The 23,686-nt window shown below is 41.9% G+C and overlaps 1 protein-coding gene across 1 annotated transcript; it reads left to right on the top strand.

The window, feature by feature from the left end:
* Window positions 1-2,095: 2,095 nt before the first annotated feature.
* LOC310860869 (atrial natriuretic peptide receptor 2-like) lies at window positions 2,096-23,575 on the top strand (the record flags this gene model as incomplete). The annotated part of the gene is made up of 20 exons (XM_083768058.1): window positions 2,096-2,220; window positions 2,933-3,056; window positions 4,442-4,544; window positions 5,227-5,372; window positions 6,452-6,524; window positions 6,967-7,114; window positions 8,530-8,616; window positions 9,504-9,647; window positions 10,448-10,569; window positions 11,174-11,318; window positions 12,934-12,982; window positions 13,418-13,525; window positions 14,742-14,861; window positions 15,715-15,808; window positions 16,922-17,009; window positions 17,886-18,025; window positions 18,684-18,836; window positions 19,974-20,072; window positions 21,081-21,172; window positions 23,033-23,575. 20 exons carry the CDS (start codon window positions 2,096-2,098, stop codon window positions 23,144-23,146), a joined length of 2,274 nt encoding a protein of 757 aa, XP_083624184.1. The 3' UTR covers window positions 23,147-23,575.
* Between the last annotated feature and the right edge of the window lie 111 nt (window positions 23,576-23,686).

Here is a 23,686-nt window from a genome sequence, read left to right as displayed (position 1 = left end):
CAAAAGTACAATTTATTTAATTTTGACAGCTTTAAACATTTTGCAGATGCCCTAGCTGCTGTCTCATTTTTAAGATCTTAAATGGACTTGCACCTCCACCACTGAAACAGTTCATAGGTCAAAGGGACAGTGGTGACAGAGCAACAAAGGCAACTACCAGAGGAGACTGTGATACATGTGCCAATCAGACATAGTGTGTTTGGTAAAACAGTCTTCTCTGTTAGAGCCTCCCATCACTGGAACAGTCTCCCCACAGAAGTAAGAGAGACTTCCAACTATCTGACCTTCAAATTCAACCCAAAAAGGTGGCTAAAACAATTCAAATCTGTAATCATGAGTAACTATTAGCCGCAATTCGCAAGTTGCAACAAGCTCCATCCACTTCCTATTCATCATTTTTGGTTTGTGATCTGCTTGTCTTAAATGACGTTAAACTCACCAACATTGCAGCTGCAGTCCAAGCTTGAATTATCCTCTTTCAATCTGCTGAGCTTGTTTTTCATAAAAATCCACCGTAGAGATGTTATGAGCTACTTTCTGTCAAGACATCCTCTGCAAATGATTTTTTTTTTAAGTGTTGCAGTTTGGAAGCACTCGTTTCTGTTAACGGGTCGCGCTGCTGCCTCCTGCATTATGTGCAAATTCGAAACAGGTTGAACGCAGGGCCGTTCAGTGACATACGACGAGTGCTTCCAAACTCCAGCAGTTAGAAAAATAATCACTTGCAGAAGATGTCTTGACAGAAAGTAGCTCATAACATATCTACGGTGGATTTTTATGAAAAACAAGCTCGGCAGATTGAAAGAGGATAATTCAAGCTTGGACTATACAGCTGCAATGTTGGTGAGTTTAACGTCGTTTAAGACAAGCAGATCGCAAAACAAAAATGATGAATAGGAAGTGGATGGAGCTTGTTGCAACTCTAGATTCAACCCATTGTAAAATAAATCTAGAGTTGCAAATTGCGGCTAGCACATATGCACACATGGCATCAAAGCATGGTGTTGTGGGCTGGCACACTATACACTGTCTTTCTTTTATCATTCATTTTTTAAGAGCCTGCTCAGGGACTACAGATGAGATTTAGCTTTGGCTAACTCTGGCCTATTTACATTGATGTGAAAACTGACATGTTGATTAATGAGCTTTGTCCCTATCAAATAAATAAATGAATGAATGAATGAATAATCTTTTGTCTTGGGTATAAATTAAATAATCATTTCCGGCTTAATGGACAGTAAAGTGATACAGTTTATGGATCAATGCATTGGAATTTCTTTACATAGAAGACCATGTTGTCTTGTTCACAGGGAGTGAACAGTTGGCATGATCTGGACAATACAGAATTTGACTGCTGGCCACTCAACAACCCAAACGATTACAATATGATAAGCTGTGGAGGTGAGTGTTCTTTCATCTGTCTGTATGTCTGTCTGAAGAGTCCTCTTGTATGGCCATGTTGCTTGCTGAGCATACACACACGTGCACGCACTCCTAAGCCAAATTGGGTATAAAATCTTGCAGACATCACATATTGTCAGTGTCCGAATGAAAATCGTTGCAGTTTGTTCATTAGCAGAGTTCAACCTAGCGGTATTCAGGCCACATATTTATCCATAAACTGTATCCCTGTTTTCTGTATTGTTTTGATTTACTTCTGTGTTTTATTTTGAAGTAATGCCCCCTAGTGTTTCCTGTTTGCCCCAGCCAATCCAAATGATGATTGTTTTTTAGTTTCACCTGTGTCTACTCTAGTTAGTTCCCTGTGTGTATAATATATGCTTGTTTTTTGTCGGATCCTCTGCTTATTTAACCCCTGTTTGCTGTCAGTTTAGCCAAACTGAGTGTTGTATGGACTGGAGAATAAAACCTTTTCCCCCACTTTGATTTAGACTCAAATAAGGGTAGGGAAAACAATTATAGTCATAAATACCCCAAATAGCAGATACAACTGCTTGTTTTTGTGGAGATATACCGTCTCAAATACAGAAAAGGTAACCTGTAGTGGTTCTCAAAGTGGGGTCTGGCATGTGTTTGACATGGAAAAGGTTTGAGAAGCACTGCTGTATATAATGCACCTCGTGTAGGTCTGGAGATGTCTTGGGTGCAGCGACCTCCAGAGAAGGTAACCAATGGGGAGGAGTTCAACGTCACGTACACTGTGACAGCCTCAGACTCCTTCTATGAGTATGCAGTCAAGAACAAGATATTCCTGTTCAGGTGAGTGAGTGAGTGGTGGCATGATAAGCACTGACTTGAAGCCCAGCCCATTCAACTGCTGCACACACGCACGCACACACACACACACACACACACACACACACACACACACACACACACGCACACGCACGCACATTTGACATCTTTATGTGCATTCACATTTAACAAGAAGTGAATGCAAATAAAGATGTCACACACATCTTTGTACACACACACACACACACACACGCACACGCACACACACACACAGTAAACACAAGCAAGTATGCACCATGTGTATGTGAGCTACACACATGTTTTACAACCGTGAATGCAATTATTTACATAGTCACACATTCATTTACAACAGCCAATAATGAAGAAGAAGGAAAATGTTTGCTTGAACAGTGGAGTTCACCAGTATATGCATAATTGCATAATCTGCTGACAATACCATTCATCTGCACCTCCATATCCACACGTGTGTCACACACACACACACACACACACACACACACACACACACACACACACACACACACGTTCACTGTGTTGGCATGTGTACTAGCCACCTGCCAAACCCACTCCCACAACCTCTGCAATACACTGACTGTACAATACTGTAAATGTACTACCATTAAATTGCAAGCTGACAGTGCTGCCATGCTGTACTATTATTGTATGTATTGTACACTCTATGAACAAATTACTTGATTTTTCTTTCTTTCTCCAGTGAGGCAGCAGAGGCCAAGCGTTTCTGCCATGACCACAAGTGTCCAGCCAACTGGAACAATGCCAACGAGTTGAACTGCTGCGTTTACCATGCCAATATCCACTCCTGTCCCCTCGCCTCCATGGTCAGTACCCCAACGGCCCTACAGGGGAACAACCTCACTGAATTGAACATTCATTGCCTCACATAGGATTCTCATTGTGGTGTCGCAACTCTCAATTTATCCTTGAAAAAGTTTCATAATTTGTTATGATGCTTTTGCATCTTTTGTTGCTGTTGCTGTAACTCATTAGTGTGATGAGTCACATTTTTCATGATAGATACGTTTCATCACATCCTTGACTGTGGCTGCTGACTTTGTCGACCTTTTTTTGGGGGGCCAGGGCACTCCCTAAGATCCTCTGGCATTACTCTTTTTATATTACAACTTAACAGAGAGAAGAGACGATATGTGGCCCATGGATTCCTGATGATGGTAAAATAGTGACCCATACAGTGTCCAAAGCAGGCACCATGAGTCAGAAATACTGGACTTCAAAGGTAATCTAGGCTTATAGTTTCATGCAATGTAAAGTGAATTTTATTTATTCTGAATGTACAAATTGTGCTGTTTAAATAATGTTGTTGATGAAATCAACTAATCAAATGATTCCCGAGCGCGGCACGGCTGCAGCTCACCACTCCTTGGCTGCGGCTCAACCGCTCCAAGAGATGGATCAAATGCGGAGAACAAATTTCACTGCGGTAACGTGTGTGACAAATCGTACAACTTTGATTTACTGTATAGCTGAGCTATAGCCTGGCTGTTTCCATCAGGCCGAAGGTAAATGGTAAATGGTGCATTTATATAGCGCCTTTATCCAAGTCGCTTTACATAGATTGTGCATTACATTCACCCAGTCATACACCAATGGCGGCAGGAAACCATGCAAGGCACCAACCAGCACATCAGGAGCAATTCGGGGTTCAGTGTCTTGCTCAAGGACACTTCGACACCAACTCTGGCAACCTTGCATTAACCCATTCTGACCAGGCACCCATTTTGGTGTCAGCATCATGTTATGCTTTAGCTATTGAAAAATAGCAGATCTACAAGCTCATATCGCGCCACCGAGTGGCGCGATACGAGCTTGTAGGTCTGCTATTTTTTGAAAAATCGAAGAACGACTGACATTTTTAGAATCTGATCTCAGGTCAGAATGGGTTAATCAGACCAGTGTGTGTCCAGTGGAAAACTCGTATGAATCTGATCTCAGGTCAGAATGGGTTAAAGAACACCCTCTCGTGCACTATTCCTTAAGTATGAATACATTGTTACGTCTTATTTTTATTGCCCCGGTATACAACCACCAGACGACAGATTATTGCACAAAAACAAACAAAAAAACATATTACTCCTAGACATTTTGCCAAACATCACAAACGACAAACGCTATTATCCTGGTGGAGACCAGCTGTGCCCCGAGGGGAACTTCTTCTAGTTTAGAATTGTTTCATTGTTCCATGCAGGTGGTGTTGGCACATTTGGGAGTGACCTCAGTCATTGCCCATATCAAAATCGGCCAGATGCATGCAGCTCTGGAGTCCAAGGTGATTGTTGAAAGTGCCCAAGGTCAGTGTGCCAACAGTCATAAACCCCGAAAATAGCAGATCTACAAGCTCACAACGTGGAGCAATGTGATGCGTTGTGAGCTTTCAGATCTGCTCTTTTCAGTGTGCGACACCTACGCGAGTATACACGCAACTAAGTAATTTAAACCTTGTTAGTAATGTAGTCATTTGTTGAAATGTGCTGATGAATGTTGTTTTCTGTTTAGTGATAGTCAGTGATGACATTTGCAGGAAATGCTATTTCCCAACAATGTGGGAGTTTTAACCTTGATTTATCATGAAGAAAGGGGAGTAGTTTCATGGAAAAGGGCAACATAATTATGGCTCACCAGAGTAGACTCTTCCAAAGAATGACTATATTGATTGTGTTTGGAGTTCACAACATCCAAGGAAATAATTGAATAACTCAAACCAGCTTAAACAAATAATGTAAATGCCACTTCATTCATGTTTTGTGGATAATTTATAATATTTTATTCATATACACAGTAACAGGACAGAGACAGTCATTCAATACATAATATATTCTACTTAATACTATAATGAAGGCAGCAAGCCACACAATACATTAACGCTAGATTTAGTTTGAGCACAGAACCATGCCGTCTGTATACGAGTGCCATTCAATCCAAAGTAATGACCTCTTCTTGTACTACTTGTGTTGACATGTTTATGTGTTCCAGTGTGTGGTGATGATGTTTGTATGCTGGAGGAGAGCTGTCTGAACTGCCCAGCAGACTGTGGGTTCTGCCCCATGTCCATGTCCATAAAAGTGGCCATAGGTCTTCCTGTCACCCTCTTCTGCAGCGGTTTCATTTTAACCGTGGTGGTGAGTAACCTGACGCTGCCAGATCCAAGAAGCTTGCTACACACATTTGTTTCACAGCTTATTGGGATCTGGGATCGCGGAAGCAAATTCGATGACGGGGCTGTTCCTTTTTTTCAAGATACTTGGTAGATGATTGGATGGGACCGTCTGTCTATCACCGTGTGGGCGTGCAAACACAACCAATCATATTGACGTTTCTATATAGCTTCACATCCGGTTTCGCACATATCCCGCCCTTAGCTCACGCTGATTGGTTCGAACCGGGAGCGGTTCGGTGTTAGCTGAACTCCCTGAGAGGTCCCAGATGGCTGTGGTGTTGGGGAACATGGTTACCCAATACCGCCCCCATCTGGCAAAGTCAGGTTAGGTGGTGAGGCCCCGCAACAACACGCACGCACGCGCGCGCACACACACACACACACACACACACACACACACACACACACACACACACACACACACACACACACACACATGCGCGCATGCACGGTGCACGCACAGTGGGTGTATGTATCTCCACGTACATAAATAGAAACATCTCATCCATATATTATCAAACATACAGACAGTACATATACTCAGTCAATACATAAATGCACTGCATTTCATTATAATCAGTTATATACTATTCTGACTCACAAATGAAAGGGGCTACATACAGTCACCATATCACCATACCAAAACATGGTAGGGTCAAAGTACGTATTTAGACAGTAGTTACCACCATTTATCATGTCAAGGATAATGATTGATCACGACAAATCAATTTTTAGGAAAGTGTGAAGTGCACTTTTTCACATGTTGGGTTCAGCTTATACAATTTTGCTGAAAAATTGAAAGTCCAGGGCCAGGCTTAGTCTTGTGGTGTTTTGTTTTTTGACGATCTAATTATCGTGCGTGCGTGCGTGCGTGCGTGCGTGCGTGCGTGCGTGCGTGCGTGCGTGCGTGCGTGCGTGCGTGTTGTTTGGTTGAGGTTGGTTTTGCATACATAGCAATCAGCCCATGCATGTCTGACATGCGTTATAGATCATCACGGCCATATTATATAATGAGATCAATATACTCTATATCCCCCACAGTGGCTGCAGTATCAAAAACAGAAGATGTTTTGGGATGAGAGTTGGATCATCAGCTACAAGAACATAATGTTCGGTAAAATGTGTGAGATGAAATACAGATTAATCTATTGTGTGAATGTTTTCGAAACACATTTCATTCAATTCTCACAGGAGTTAATTCAGCGTTTCAGTTTTGATGTATGAGAAGAATCATGGGCAGAAACCTTGCCCTACGACCTGTCCTAGGTCATAGCACAGTATCACCCAAAAGTAGCAAAGAATAGCTGATCTACAAGCTCACAACACGTCACAATGTGCAGTGAGCTTGTATATACTTGTTTTGATACTTGCTATTTTAATTGTTGTTGTTTAAAAAAAAAAAAGAATACGTTAAAGTTAAAGTGGTTAGGTGTGTCTTTTATGAATATCGAAGCAGTGAAAATGATTAACAAGAGGTTTTGATTGAATAATAACTACGCTGGATCCATTGGAACGAACACGGGTTCTTTCTTATTAATTTTTTTTTACCCAAACAGGGAAGATGTGCTACATGGGCTTCTGCAGCACGTCCAGCCTCCAGCCAATGAAGAGTAACTCTGTCCTCAGCTGTACCACAGACGTGACCGTGTGCACCGTGGCCAACAACACCTCCTGCAAGCAAAGCTTCATTCTGCCCGGCATCTAGTGAGTCCCTGCTCTACTTTATACGGCAACCTACAGTTAAACACTAACCGTATGCAAGCTTCATTCTGCCCGGCATCTAGTGAGTCCCTGCTCTACTTTATACGGCAGCCTACAGTTAAACACTAACCGTATGCCCCATTATATTCTTTGTTTGTATAAAATTGTAATCTTTAAGCTCACAAAACGTCACATCACAATGATGTCTCTTTGAGCTGACAGGCCCTTTTTTATATCAATCAATCAATCAATCAATCAATCAATCAAGTCACCTTAATTCAAGTGGCATATGTTATTATGTAACATATTCTTATATTTAAATTATATCTCTTTTAGGGGCATGTCATGTGATCTACCTGCACAGCCTTAATGATCTGGTAGATCACGGATCTAGTGGATCTACCCTTTTTGGTGTCCCTGAGTTACTATATTGTTACACCCCTAGTGGTTAACTGCTGTGTTTTCCAGTGATGGGATATTGTTACACCCCTAGTGGTTAACTGCTGTGTTTTCCAGTGATGGGATATTGTTACACCCCTAGTGGTTAACTGCTGTGTTTTCCAGTGATGGGATATTGTTACACCCCTAGTGGTTAACTGCTGTGTTTTCCAGTGATGGGATATTGTTACACCCCTAGTGGTTAACTGCTGTGTTTTCCAGTGATGGGATATTGTTACACCCCTAGTGGTTAACTGCTGTGTTTTCCAGTGATGGGATATTGTTACACCCCTAGTGGTTAACTGCCGTGTTTTCCAGTGATGGGATATTGTTACACCCCTAGTGGTTAACTGCTGTGTTTTCCAGTGATGGGATATTGTTACACAATTGTTACACAGTGGTTAACAGTGGTTAACTGCTGTGTTTTTTAACAGTGGTTAACTGCTGTGTTTTCCAGTGATGGGATATTGTTACACCCCTAGTGGTTAACTGCTGTGTTTTCCAGTGATGGGATATTGTTACACCCCTAGTGGTTAACTGCTGTGTTTTCCAGTGATGGGATATTGTTACACCCCTAGTGGTTAACTGCCGTGTTTTCCAGTGATGGGATATTGTTACACCCCTAGTGGTTAACTGCTGTGTTTTCCAGTGATGGGATATTGTTACACAATTGTTACACAGTGGTTAACAGTGGTTAACTGCTGTGTTTTTTAACAGTGGTTAACTGCTGTGTTTTCCAGTGATGGGATATTGTTACACCCCTAGTGGTTAACTGCTGTGTTTTCCAGTGATGGGATATTGTTACACCCCTAGTGGTTAACTGCTGTGTTTTCCAGTGATGGGATATTGTTACACCCCTAGTGGTTAACTGCTGTGTTTTCCAGTGATGGGATATTGTTACACCCCTAGTGGTTAACTGCTGTGTTTTCCAGTGATGGGATATTGTTACACCCTTAGTGGTTAACTGCTGTGTTTTCCAGTGATGGGAGGACAGTGGCAGTTAAGCACATTCAGAAGAAACACTTCTCCCTCACAAAAACCGTCAGGAAGGAAATCAAAGAGGTCAGGTAAGCAAAATCTACATGATAAAATGTCAAAAAATAAAATGAACCTATCTCTGTACCTATCACTGCGCTCTGACCACTCTGGCGCGCTGTCCAAATAATCTGTCACCAAAAAAGGAGGGTCACACTCAGAAAAATGGGTCTATATATATATATATATATATATATATATATATATATACCACCGTCATTGTTTTTCTCCTCTGGTGAAAAGCTGGAGGTTTGCACAATGACAGGCTTTCAGTCATTTCTGAGTACGACCCTCCTTGTTTTTGATTTAGCTGAAAGATTAATACCATGAAAAAAACGTTTATTGAGGTGAACCATTCCCACACATTGCAGCTTTTTAAATACATTCTTCTACCTGTCATGTCATGTCAACATGTCAATAAAACGTAGAACCATTGTAAAAAAACACAGTTTTAAAACCAACGTACCTCGGTACCTGCAAGTACCGTATGTTAACCCATTCTGACCGGGCACCCATTTTGGTGTCGGCATCATGTTATGCTTTAGCTATTTAAAAATAGCAGATCTACAAGCTCATATCGCGCCACCGAGTGGCACGATACGAGCTTGTAGGTCTGCTATTTTTGAAAAATCGAAGAGCGACTGACATTTTTAGAATCTGATCTCAGGTCAGAATGGGTTAATCAGACCAGTGTGTGTCCGGCGGAAACCTCGTATGAATCTGATCTCAGGTCAGAATGGGTTCTAAGGAATATTGCCGTGAGCTGCTGAATGTGAGTCTAGCGGTCTGGGCAGTGGGCACCTACAGTAGGCTTCGGGGTTCGAGTCCAGATACCAACGACCTTTGCCCCCCATCTCTGTCTACCTACAGTATCAATAAAGGCACAAAAAGCTAATATAGTATGCTGACATTTCATTAGGGAGATGGACCACCCGAACCTAGCCAAGTTCTTCGGTGGCTCCATCGAGGTGCCATACGTCAGCATCGTCACAGAGTACTGCCCCAAGGGCAGCCTGGCAGACGTTCTGCTGAATGAGGACGTCCCCATCTACTGGGGCTTCAGGTGAGAGTCAATCATCTACTGGGGCTTCAGGTGAGAGTCAATCATCTACTGGGGCTTCAGGTGAGAGTCAATCATCTACTGGGGCTTCAGGTGAGAGTCAATCATCTACTGGGGCTTCAGGTGAGAGTCAATCATCTACTGGGGCTTCAGGTGAGAGTCAATCATCTACTGGGGCTTCAGGTGAGAGTCAATCATCTACTGGGGCTTCAGGTGAGAGTCAATCATCTACTGGGGCTTCAGGTGAGAGTCAATCATCTACTGGGGCTTCAGGTGAGAGTCAATCATCTACTGGGGCTTCAGGTGAGAGTCAATCATCTACTGGGGCTTCAGGTGAGAGTCAAATTTACATGAAATCTTTCACAGACTTTCCTACTAGGCTGAGGAATATATCCCACCCTTTTCACATTGGCCTGTTATAGCGCCACCAACAGGTGGATTTTTGCAAAACACATTTTTGGAACAAAATACCTCAAATCATCCTATTGCCATCCAAGGCTAAGACGAAATGTCACCCTTTTCACATTGGCCTATTATAGCGCCACCAGGAGGCCACAACCTGACCTGGTGGAGACCTGTGCCCCGAGGGGCACTTTTTCTAATTTGTGTTGATTTGTTGATGAAATGAAAATAAAAGTAAATGAATTCTGGATTATACAAATAAATAATAGTTGCCGTCCTATAGTTACTTAGTAGCACAGGCTTGGTATGCTTCCTTGCACAACGGTGTCTCTTGCCAAAAAGATGTGTTCTTATCAGCAGGCATATCTCCTCTTCTTTGTTTGTCCTGCTCCTACCCTCAGACTGTCCTTTGCCACAGATATTGCCCGTGGGATGGCCTATCTCCACCAGCACAAGATGTTTCATGGGAGACTTCACTCCAGGAACTGTGTCATCGATGACCGCTGGGTCTGCAAAATCGCAGGTGGCAAAATGTAGTCATGCAACCACTCGTTCATTCTCAGGCGTAAAGCCCATGCAGGAGTCATAATCATGGAGCCTTATCTGCAGACCTGCAGCTTTGTTGAGACTCTTCCTGTGTTTTATGTTGGTCTGTAGTGATTGGCTACGGTTAAATGAATTTGATGTTAAGTTGTTAACCAATAGTCAAATTGTCTACAAATCATTTCACTATACTGCCACACCAGTAACATAATATTATGTTAAGACACTGGTTCTCAACCTGTTGGATCCCCAAATGCGGGGGACCTCCTACATTCCAAGTGTTTGTCTCCACTTCAAATATGATTATTTTGTGGGTTTGTACGCCTGACCATTTTGAGTTAGGACACTGAGTTACACCAGTTAAGGCACCAGCAGTAGGACATACTGTACCTACTTCAGTTACACTAGTGGTGGTATAGGACATATATAGTATAATGTATAGTTAGGGCACCCAGGTTGAGCCTATAGGTTACATTCACCTTTACCTTTTAGATTGCAGTTGTGGGGGAGCATTGCAGGCTCCCCTGCAAATGAGTTCTAAAAGTAACGCTGCAATCCAATTGAATATTGTGTGTTGGATCCAGACTATGGGCTCACGTTCTACCGAAAGGAAGACTTTGAGAACGGCAGTAATGGCTTCCACTGTGGGGACATATACCGTGTGTACTGTGCTCCAGAGGTCCTGCTGGGAAGCAGCTCCAACATCACCCCGGCCGCAGATGTCTACAGGTGTGTTTTTTGATTGATTGATTGATTTATTAACAGTTTGCAGAATTACAGTACATTTCAAGCACAAACTCAATACAAAGACTGTTAACTGTGAGTGGATGACCCAATTAAGCATTACACTTGTTTACAAGAGGGTCCACCATGTTCAATTCATCAAAACATTTAGAGACGTACAAATAGACACTTCCATATGGTCAAAGAACGGAACAGGAATTCATCATGAATGCAGCCGTCCGTAGTTGCCCTTTGAGAGCGGATTTGAAGGAGTCAAGGGATTCACACGTCTTAATGACGCGGCGGCGGTGGCTCAGGGGTAGAGTGCCTGGATGGTAACCGTAAGGTTGCCAGTTCGAACCCGGGCTCCCCCAGAGTTACGGTCGAAGTGTCCTTGAGCAAGACACTGAACCCCTAATTGCTCCCGATGTGCTAGTTGGTGCCTTGCATGGTTTCCGCTGCCATCGGTGTATGAATGGGTGAATGTAATGCACAATCTCTGTAAAGCGCCTTGGATAAAGGCGCTATATAAATGCACCATTTACCATTTACCAATGACTGTTGGTAGGGCGTTCCACATTTTGGTGGCATAGGAGCGAAAATAATTTAGTCCCTTGTTTGTGCCGAATCTGGGTTGTACATGGTTAAGGAAAAGAAAGGTACTATGTTTACCCAGGGTAACTGGACTAAGCTCAAGAACTTGTTTACAGCCAGGCCCTGCTCATAGAACATTTCATGGTAGAGGTTCAATGCCTTGTCCAAGGGGCACTTCAGCGGTGGTAATTTTAACGTGCCGGTCCGGCGATACGAACTAGCGACCTTCCGATATCATTATCAAGACCGCTCCGCAAACCGTTCGGCCACCGCTGGTTTGTTGCACTCCCTCTGGTGTTGTGGTGTTGTGTACCAGCAGCTGGTTTCATTTGACACTTTGCCCAGTGTGACTGACCAACGATGAGTGCAGTAGTAGCAGTCTAAAGTAAAACAAAGTAAAAGATCTATTTGGGAAGAGACCGTACGACTGTTGCAAATTATAATCTCAACCAATACCATGGAGAGTCAAAGTCATATTAGTAGCATGCCTTTAATAGACTGGATTGGTAATCAAGGCATTCCTGCAAATTTGGAATGCACCTTGAAGAACACCCTCGAGAATGAGATGCTGCTTATAAGTTCTCAAGGGGTTTTTCTTTCTAAAAGGTACGTTATTAAATATTGATTATTTTAGTCTCTCATATTCAGAACGAATGAAGTTCATATTAATGTATAGGCCTAAGTATGCCCCTATTCTTATTAATATCCTGTTAATATTCATAATGACATTATCTGACTAACAGAGTGGAAGATATAATCATCATCATCATCATCATACTATAATTCTAACAATGTCTGAGTGTCCGTGTGTGTGTGTGTCTGTCAGAAACAGTGACGTAACTCCTTACTGCCTGCACCAATCACTCCCACTTTTCACACAGGCATTGACCATATGCATATGGAGGGCGTAACGAAGCCCTTTTTTCGATTTGACACATTAATGATTATAAATCAAATATCTCACAACGGGTAAGGACTAGTGAATAATAAATATCCCTTTTTCTATACTTTGCCTTCCTCTCCCTAGCTACTCCATGATCCTGGTGGAGATAGCAACCCGCTCGGACCTCATTTCAGTGAGTATGAAGGGCCTTCTATGCCTAGAATATTTAGAATAATAAGATCAGATAAAAAATAAAACCCACTATCTTAGTGCCCTTTGCGTTTCAATGTTAACGAGTGTTAGTTGCCCAATTTTGGGACACATTGTTTGTCTTGGTTTACGTCACAGACTCGACATGCCCAGAAATAGAGACCGTAACCCTAACCCTGAACGTTGGTCTGAACATCTAGGCGTGTGAACACAAAGTCACAGCACTACCTTCAAGCACCTCAAAGTGTGCTATGATTTATGTATACTATTTCTTACCTTGCGTTGCTAGTACTCTTATTCGTTTTATTAGTTTCATTTCTTTATTATCGTTGTTGCTACAGTTTTTTAATCTCTTGAGATTACAACCCTTGGATTCCTTTTGATGTTTGGTGCATAATTGGAATCCTCCCCCCAACAGGCCCAGGCTGAGGCAGATAAAATGGATGTCATGTGGCGCCCCCCACTGCCTGAACTGAGATCAGGCAGGACCGACACTGACTGTCCCAGTCGAACAGACTACTGTGAGGTCTGTCAGATCTGTTGTTAGACCATTGGTTCTCAAAGTGGGGTCTGGGTTCCCCCAGGGGTCCTTGAGGGTGTTCCAGTGGGTCCCGAGCAAAATGAGTTGTTATAGCATCAAAATGTAACCACTTTAATCTTATCTAAAGTAAGTAAGCCTATACTGTACATCAGCTATTTGGAAATAGCCGATACAAGCGATGCAATGCAATGTAAGCAAAGCTTGTAGATCTGCAATTGTCAAAAAGAATCTTGAAGACGGGTGAATAAATGTTGGATATTTGTGAAACATTTTAACAACACAAATCTTGGGGGTCACTGGCACACATCCGGTCATGCGCGGCCAAATACATAACAATTTGACGGTCCTTGACAAGAAAAGGTTTGAGAACCACTGGTTCAGAATGCAGTGAAACTAGGTTATGTTAATGATAATAGCCACCATGACGAGAAGAATTCTCTCTCACTTCAAAGGAATGAACAGCAATGTTTTTATGGGGTAGACGGTAGTAAGTTACGCATTAGGCTACTCAAGAGTGCATTATGCAATAATATTATTTTCACTTTCAGTAATATAATTATTACAGTTACATAAACAACTAAATTGGGGTGAAAAAGTGGTTAAAAAAGAAGACAAAAAAAATAAAAGATGGATGCAAGCATTGCCTCAAGCAGTGACTCAAGACGTTGTGGGCTTATAGTTTCACAATATTTACAGCATCTCTGGAACCGAGTCAAACTAAATGTAATGCCTACAATTCTAAGTGCATGTCAGGGAGGGTTGGGGGTTGTCCCCAGTTCAAATATGTTTATTTAGGGGCTGAAAGGTTTTTTGGGAACCCTTGAGTTAGGTTAGGTTATGCTCTTGGGCCTTCTATGGGGCATAAGCCATAAGGCATCGATAATGTTCCTCCCCCTATCACGGTCTTCTCCACTTAGAGACCCTTCTCCAACAGCTCAGCCTTTTTTTCCTTTTCCCCGGTGGTATCCATCTGAGCAGGGCCACTTTGGGGATCCGCTCTGGGGGCATTTGAAGTACTTTGTCCAAGCCATCTTAGATGACTGTGTTTAACTTCCATCAAAACGTGGTGTTGATGGACATCACTTTGGTTTTGGTGGTGTTATTGTTGATAATGAGGCATGTCTGTAGTGTAGTGAGTCGATCCGCTTTGTGAAGTGAAATGCTCTCCTTGTCTTCTCTCTTCTTTGTGAATTATGAGCAGCTCATTAAGAAGTGCTGGTCACACAGCGTCACCACAAGACCCACGTTTGAACAGGTGAAGAAAATGCTGGATAAGATGAACCCACACAAAGTCAGCCCTGTGGACATGATGATGAACCTGGTAAGAACCAGACACAGCGGTGAAAAGTACTCTCATCGCTGTCGCCTAAGCATTTTCCTCTATCCTTTTTTTTGCACTTGAACTGTTCTTGCACATGAAGTTGTTATGCAGGGCCCCAATTAGTTAAAACAAACCTTAAAAAGGTATTTGCAAATACTGTCAGACCCAGGTCTGTTGAGAAAAGCCTGGGAGAAGCGTTTTGTGAGATTGATGAGTTGTGGTCCCATGGCTGACTTTCCCCAGCTTAAATAAAGATATACAAAGGGTATAACTACTAGACCATTGATGGTGTAGTGGTTAAGAACCATAAGTGCCCCTATGGTGTAGGACTGAATCCTGCCAGAGAACTTCTTTCCAAACACATAAGGAGCTAGCTCTCAAGAAAGTATTTGAAAATCAGTCCCATATATATTTTTTCAATGTATTTTTATTGAGGCTCTGAAATTTCACAGCTGTTCAATCGCAATTCAATGTATATAGAACCACACATGTTTTGTACCACAATACGGACATTACAATGCACAGACAAAAAAAAAAAACGGGTGCACCAGTCTTGACATGATTGTACATTAAAGGTCACCAGAGTCTTTGTTATTCACTACCGTCCCATATACTTTTCTGTCTCTACAACACTATCTCAATAGGGTTGATGTGGAGAAAGCGTGTTGCACCAGTGCACCACGCAGGTTAAACATACACTAAAAATGAGTTACTACTCCTGTCAGCCTACCCTCCATAAAAAATATAAAATAAAGGCGAAAGCCACAAAAAAAAAAGAGTTACTACTATTATTTAACATGTGGCTGGTTCTTGTCATTGGCGGTATAACAATAATGGTTTCCTGTAATCCTAGATGGAGAAGTACAGCAAGCATCTGGAGGCGATAGTGGCTGAGAGAACACAGGACCTTCTTCAGGAGAAACAGAAGACTGATCGCTTGTTGTACAGTAAGTCGGGATTAGTACTAGTGAACATTATTCAGGAGAAACAGAAGACGGATCGCTTGCTGTACAGTAAGTCGGGATTAGTGCTAGTGAACATTATTCAGGAGAAACAGAAGACGGATCGCTTGCTGTACAGTAAGTCGGGATTAGTGCTAGTGAACATTATTCAGGAGAAACAGAAGACTGATCGCTTGTTGTACAGTAAGTCGGGATTAGTGCTAGTGAACATTATTCAGGAGAGAATCACACATTCACACAATGCAGATCCCAAAGAAACGGTCACAGTTGAAAGAGAGATAACCACATTATTTGTAGGAGATATGAAAGGTCACCCAGTTCGACATATTGACAAACATATTGAAAGTAAAATAAAGACATTCTCTTGGGTATTAAAATGTTGGGTATTAAATATGTTAGGGGATATTACCACAGCAATGAAAGCTTGCTCCTTGGTCAGGACGGTATTCCAATTATTATGTCTAATATTGTCTATTAGATGGAAAGCATTTGTCTTGGTCACATTGATGCAGTACAAAGACACATATCACAACGTTAATAAAACCCTACTGTACACAGAAGGAAAGAAGAGGGTGTGACTGTGAGACATGTGCTAACATCTCTCTCTCTCTCTCTCTCTCTCTCTCTCTCTCTGTGTGTCATTTGGGTTAGGTGATATGCTTTTACCACCACGGTGTGTCATGCTAACATGACAATGTACATCACACACAATAAATGAACACCATTGTAATTTGTGGTTGATAAAGCTCTCAACTCATAACACTGGAATATCTCTGTGTATACAATAACTGGAGAGAGCCGGCCTATACTCTACTCACCACTTCCTATAACAAACAGATAAGATGTCATAAGCTTGAGGGGAAGACATATTTTCTGTGTACACAGTAAACAGTACAGCTCTGTGACATGGGGTGGTAGCTAAAAATAATTCAAATTGTGATGCGAATGAGACCATTTCATTTAACCCAACACTATCATCTAGTGGTGGATGAATAGATGTGCATCATAACATCTCGTGCTATATGTACAGTATCTAATTATTATTAATAATGTAAAAATGTTAATAGTCATGACTTATACCATGAAATCTGCATCCAGGTATGTTGCCAAAACCAGTTGCTGATACCCTTCGCCAAGGTCGTACAGCAGAGGCACAGACCTATTCCAATGCTACTGTGTACTTCAGGTATGATGGATCAAAATACAGAAAACTACTACAGTACATGAGCATGACTTCATCATACTGCCATTCACTTATGGCTCTTTTCCATTACGAAAGTTAACCAGCCAGAACCTTCCATAACCTGAAACTTTTCACATTCTGTGAAGTTCTGTTATTTATTTATTTAGTTTGTTTGTTGTTCACATTTACATTATAACCAGAACAACGTACCCTGAAGGGGGAGGGAAAAAGGCGAAAATAGCAGATTAACAAGCTCACCTTTTCGGGAAAAAAGGGGCAAACAAATAACTCAGTACCTCCTGAGCAAGGCTCAAATTAGGTTATGACAATGGTGGGAAAAGTAAGAAACGTTTGTCAGATTTCTCAATAAAGACAGTCTCTTTGTACCTGTGGTGTGCTTATCCATCATCTGCAATGGTGGGAAAAGTATCACATTTTCTACTAAAAGTAGCAATACTACAAAAGCTTATTTAAAAAGAACCCTTTGAAAATAGCAGATCTAGGCTATTTTCAAATTTCTAAACACATAATTGCTATACAGTATAGGTCTGAAGTGGTTTCGTGGTAATTTTAACATGGTGCATTTATGTAGTGCCTTTATCCAAGGCGCTTTACATAGATTGTGCATTACATTCACCCATTCACACACACATTCATACACCGATGGCGGCAGAAACCATGCCAGGCATCAACCAGCACATCAGGAGCAATTAGGGGTTCAGAGTCTTGCTCAAGGACACTTCGACACCAACTCTGGGGGAGGTTTGAACTGGCAACCTTGTGGTTACCATCCAGCCACTCTACCCCTGAGCCACCGCCGCCCCACATGAATACGATATGTCTAACTTGGTTAAATAAAGCTGTAATGTTTCTCTGTAGTGATATTGTAGGCTTCACTCAGCTCTCAGGGACCAGCACCCCCCACCAGGTGGTGGACTTCCTCAACAAACTGTACACCACCTTTGATGACATAATTGACAATTTTGATGTCTACAAAGTAGAGACAATAGGAGACGCTTGTGAGTATAGATGTAAGAAATTCCTTCTTATATGCGTCGATTGTGTAGTGCTGTGCTGTGTGTTGTTGTGGACCTTAAACTGTATGGTACTGTACTGTGATATGAAATGTTGTAAACCATTTATAACAGAATGGTTGTTATCGGTGTCTCTCTCTGTATCTGTACTTTACGCCTGCTCCCTGGGTCATGTTTCTTGTACCCAGTGGTGTAAGTTTGTACAAGTTTGAGGTACTGGAGTATTTCCAATTTTCTGTACTTTTACTTCTACTCCACTACATCTCAGAGGCAAATATTGTACTTTTTACTGTACGATTATTTGAAAACTTTAGTTACTAGTTGCTTTGTAGATTTGAATTATTATTACAAAACCACTTCAGACATACTTTGGCAATTTGACAATAGACGATCTACAAGGTCGCAATGCTTCATTTTGTTTCCAGTTGTAAGCTTGTGCTGTTCAAAGGATTGTTTTACATTTGAAAACTTGTGAAATAGGACCTTCTGCATAATGAGTAGGCTACTTTTAATTTGGGTAATTTAAGTATTTGGTGCCAATACTTTACTCAAGTACATTTTGAATACCGAACTTGTACTAGTAACAGACTATATCTACAATAGGGTATTGATAATTTAACTTTTTTCCACCACTGCCTTCCAGATATGGTGGTTTCTGGTGTGCCCAATGAGAATGGCATCAATCATGCAGGGGAGATAGCCAGCATGGCCCTGGGTCTGGTCAGCGTCTGCCATTCTTTCGAAATCCCCCACAAGCCCATGACGCAGCTCCAAATACGAGCTGGTATCCACTCAGGTACAGTCACAGCTTCAAATACGAGCTGGTACTATATACACTCAGGTACAGTCACAGCTTCAAATACGAGCTGGTATATATACACTCAGGTACAGTCACAGCTTCAAATACGAGCTGGTATCCACTCAGGTACAGTCACAGCTTCAAATACGAGCTGGTATCCACTCAGGTACAGTCACAGCTTCAAATAGGAGCTGGTATCCACTCAGGTACAGTCACAGCTTCAAATAGGAGCTGGTATCCACTCAGGTACAGTCACAGCTCCAAATACGAGCTGGTATCCACTCAGGTACAGTCACAGCTTCAAATACGAGCTGGTATCCACTCAGGTACAGTCACAGCTCCAAATACGAGCTGGTATACACTCAGGTACAGTCACAGCTCCAAATACGAGCTGGTATCCACTCAGGTACAGTCACAGCTTCAAATACGAGCTGGTATACACTCAGGTACAGTCACAGCTCCAAATACGAGCTGGTATCCACTCAGGTACAGTCACAGCTTCAAATACGAGCTGGTATACACTCAGGTACAGTCACAGCTCCAAATAGGAGCTGGTATCCACTCAGGTACAGTCACAGCTCCAAATACGAGCTGGTAATGATATACACTCGTATACAGTGGCTCTTTCATCTTTCCCTCATGTGACCTCATCAATCATTATCTTGTCTCTTATCTTATCTCCGTCTCATTCATTCTACTTCCCACATGATGTTTTTGTTTGCACAGTGTCGTGTGTTTGTAATGTATGAGCACGGAATGTGATGATTTATTTATTTATTAGCTGAGCACGGAATGTGGTGTATGATGATGTATAATGATAAGAGTGCCCCTCACTTCACACAAGTGTGATTTTTCTTTTGGTCCAGTGAATAAAAGCTTGAACACCCGTCCTAGTCAAATACCTGTGGTGCTATCACAATATTCCACAGCCTGTTATTGGGACACTGATTTGATTTCACAGACCCATGTCGGACTTTTCATGTCCAATTCATTTATTACGTTGTGTATACTTTTTGGAACCAGGAAATTATGGTTGCTCAGGCGGAGGAGAAGGGGTGCCATACATAATATTGTACAGGAGAACAACTAAAATAAATTATGTTTTGTTCACTTTGTTTGTTGTTGTTCCGACAGGACCTGTTGTAGCTGGTGTTGTTGGTACCAAAATGCCACGTTATTGCTTATTTGGAGATACAGTCAACACATCATCACGGATGGAGTCAACAAGCGAAGGTAATAAGGGAACATTAGACATGACACACTTTTGACCCAGTACACCAGTTGTTCCCAAAGTGGGGACCAGCGACCCCTAGGGGTCCTTCAGAGAGTTCCAGGGGGGTCTCCAGCTAAATGACAATTAGGAACCAAATGGACCCTTATGGGTCTGTAACTCAGAGTTCGGAGTTAAATTAACTTTGATTTCACATTGGGGTCCCAGAGATAGAAATGCCATTAACCCATTCTGACCGGGCACCCATTTTGGTGTTAGCATCATGTTATGCTTTAGCTATTTAAAAATAGCAGATCTACAAGCTCATATCGCGCCACCGAGTGGCGCGATACGAGCTTGTAGGTCTGCTATTTTTGAAAAATCGAAGAGCGACTGACATTTCTAGAATCTGATCTCAGGTCAGAATGGGTTCATCAGACCAGTGTGTGTCCGGCGGAAACCTCGTATGAATCTGATCTCAGGTCAGAATGGGTTAAATAGGGGAACGTAGCCTAATTCAGGTCAAACCGGGGGGGGGCCCTTGAAATGAAAATGGTTGAAAATCACTGACGTAAAAACATCTTATGGGGGTTCTTGGCATATATTTTCAAATGGGGTCCGCGGGCTGATGAGTATCATTTTGGGGGTCTAAGTTTGGGAACCACTGCAGTACACCACGTCTCCGAGTGAGTCATATTTGCAGATTTGACCTCTAAGATTTTGCTGCTTACCATGTACAGGCTTTCAAATGTGCTATGACCTGCGTGAAAGGCCTACAGGCCTGACAAAAGTGGTGCCATCTTACAAATGACTTCGTTTACAGATTGATTGCACAGTAAAATCTGAAAGTTTGATTTAATTTTAAAGTGTAAAAACTATTTACGATAATACAAGCTTGTACTTTTACTTTACATTTTGATCCCAATACTTTTGTACTTTTACTCAAGTTAAATTTTGAATATCAAACTTGTACTTGAAACAGACCATTACTACAATAGGGTATTGAACTGGTACTTTTTCCACCACTGTAGCGCTGAAGATCCAGGTGAGTGGAGCCACAGCTGACCTGCTTCACACACTGGGCGGCTACGTTCTGACCTGCAGAGGCTCACTCAATGTCAAGGTAACTGCAAGGGTAACAAGAAGACTCGCCCCGTTTCTGTTTTCCTCCCAGAATTTTCCCCAATGTGAGGGGTGGGAGAGGCTGGACAGCAGACGGCTGGACTTTGAATTTCTCTAACTATAAACTTTCATGACAGCAGAACAGCCTAAGTACAAATATAATTTATGAAAAGCTACTACAGTGAAGTCTGTTCACAGAAGTTGTTGTAGGATATGTGGGGATTATCTGACGAGGTACCATTTGAGGGGGCAAAACCTTACATATATACTAAATAATACTAAATTGTTTATAGGGTCAATATAAGTAAAATAATATAGCCTTTCCACAGGAGTATCTTTTTATATTTTTCCAAAAAGAATACAAACAGCCAATAGCATATTACAAAGTTATCCCCCTCACTGGTGACAATTCCGGGAGGAAAAACGGGCAAGCACCGGGTCGAGTCTTCCGGTATTCACTGCAAGAGAGCTCATTTATCCTTGTTTAAGCAGAGGTTCTCCACATGATTGGGGGGGGGGGGGCTGGGGGAAAGTAGTTTACAGTAGTAAAGTGTCAATTTAAGGACTTTTAAGATCATTTTAATACAAAAAAGGAAATAAATGAGAAAAAGACAATTACTGCATCAAAAGTAAACAATAAAACTATAAAAACTGGTCAAACATTTGTCAAATTATATAAGAAAGATGCAAACATTGTGAAAAGAGGCAGGTCTACATTAAGCTCTAAAACAGCAGGTCTACAAGCTCACAACCTGCTATTTTCACGTTTATCTGTGGAACCGAGTCAAACTGAATCGAATGCCTCAACAACCGAACTCCTACAATTCCAAGTGGTTGACACAGGGTATATGATTATTTGTCACGTCCTGAAAAGGTTAAGAACCACTGTTTTAGGGGCATGCTTTTTGTTTAGAAAGAAAGGGGGGAAAAAACCAGCAGAGAGAAAGAGAGAGTAATGGCTGTTTAGGACATTCTTGGATGTGACCATGGCATGGAAGTTCAAGTTACCATGGCAGCGTCTTTCCTTCAGAGGCGCAAGAACATTTTAACACGACTGTCCAGTCTACATCGTCATTGAATTAACTCATGTGATGTTGTTTTTAACAGGTCAGATAATGTTTCTACTTAGTCATTGAATTAACTCGTTATGTTGTTTTCAAGTAAATAGTAAATACACAATTTCCGTATATTCATTATTGAAAATAATACGTTTAAACCAGGTTGTTCCCAAACTTTAATCACTTCAGCCCCCACAAGCTCACACTGTGACGCATTGTGAGCTTGCAGACCTGTCCTGAATCTTCTTTTCCTCTTTTGAAAACATCTGAATATATATTTTTCAATAATATTGTTTTTAATGTTTTCTTTGTAAGAAAGATAACGTGGATATTTACTCATAATCGATAACCCCAAATACTAATTTGAACTTGAACAACAAAAGACATCCCTATGAGAGAGATGCACTGAGATCACACAAGAGCTCAGAAACTGGATAAGGGCACACAATCTTTGAAGCTGCGTTTGAAATGATCACAGCCAGGAATCTACACTCAGGAGCTTTCAAGTGGACAAGGCTGGGTGTGTCTGATATTCCTGCCCTTTATCTTTGTGTTCACACAGTTACCTAGGCAACTCTTTGGGTGCTAGTGTAGTTGTGGGGGAGGGGCAGTTGCTCATTTTGTCCTAAGCCTTAGGGATGGAGCGTGAGACGCACCCCATTGAAAATTTTGAAGTCTCAATTAGGGCCTGCGTGGACTCAGCTGCTCATTTGCTCCCTCAACCTCAGTGACCCACATTTAATATTCAGAGGAACAAACGGTTCACAAACTGACTGTTGCTTTCTTTGACTTTGTCCTTACAGGGGAAGGGGGAAATGACAACATGGTGGCTTGAAGCAAAGACAGACGATCAGACGATAGACCCGCTGCTCAGGGCCATCGAGGCCAGAGGAGCTCCTGTGCCAATTAGCAACTAGAGCAGTGCTTCTCAAACTCTTTCATTTCATCAAGGACCCCCAGTTTGGTATGCATTAGGCCACGGACCCCTCCCCCTAACCCTGACTGTACAAATGGAACCAATGGTCCATTTGGTTGCGTTTGTACACTCCTGAGTTACAGTCAGACGCATCTAGCTGGGTGGGACCGAGTCCTGGAACCACTTCAAGGGTCCGGGACCCGTTGGAATAGAGAGCTATTTTAGTGAATATTCCTAAAACGTGTACATAACGGTGTAAACAGAGATCAACAGTGGAATTGTCTTAGTATCTTATAAGTTGAGGTGGTGTTATTATGGCAACACACACAAGCTAAAGAATTTGGTAACATTTTGTGTTTTAGCACAAAATGAGCATTAACGAGTTTCATCATGGTGATGAAACAGTGAATGAACAGCCAGTTTGAATATGAATATGAATTATGCTTGCCCAATATTGACACACACACCAGCGGTGTACAAGTACATTTACTCAAATACTGTACTATTATTTCAATACTTCTACTTCACTACAGCTCAGAGG

Source organism: Protomyctophum parallelum, assembly GCF_964188405.1.
Source record: "Protomyctophum parallelum genome assembly, chromosome: 6".
NCBI classification, from domain to species: Eukaryota; Metazoa; Chordata; class Actinopteri; order Myctophiformes; family Myctophidae; genus Protomyctophum; species Protomyctophum parallelum.
The sequence above is the reverse complement of the archived record's forward strand: the minus strand, read 5'-3'. Positions and strand labels throughout refer to the sequence as shown.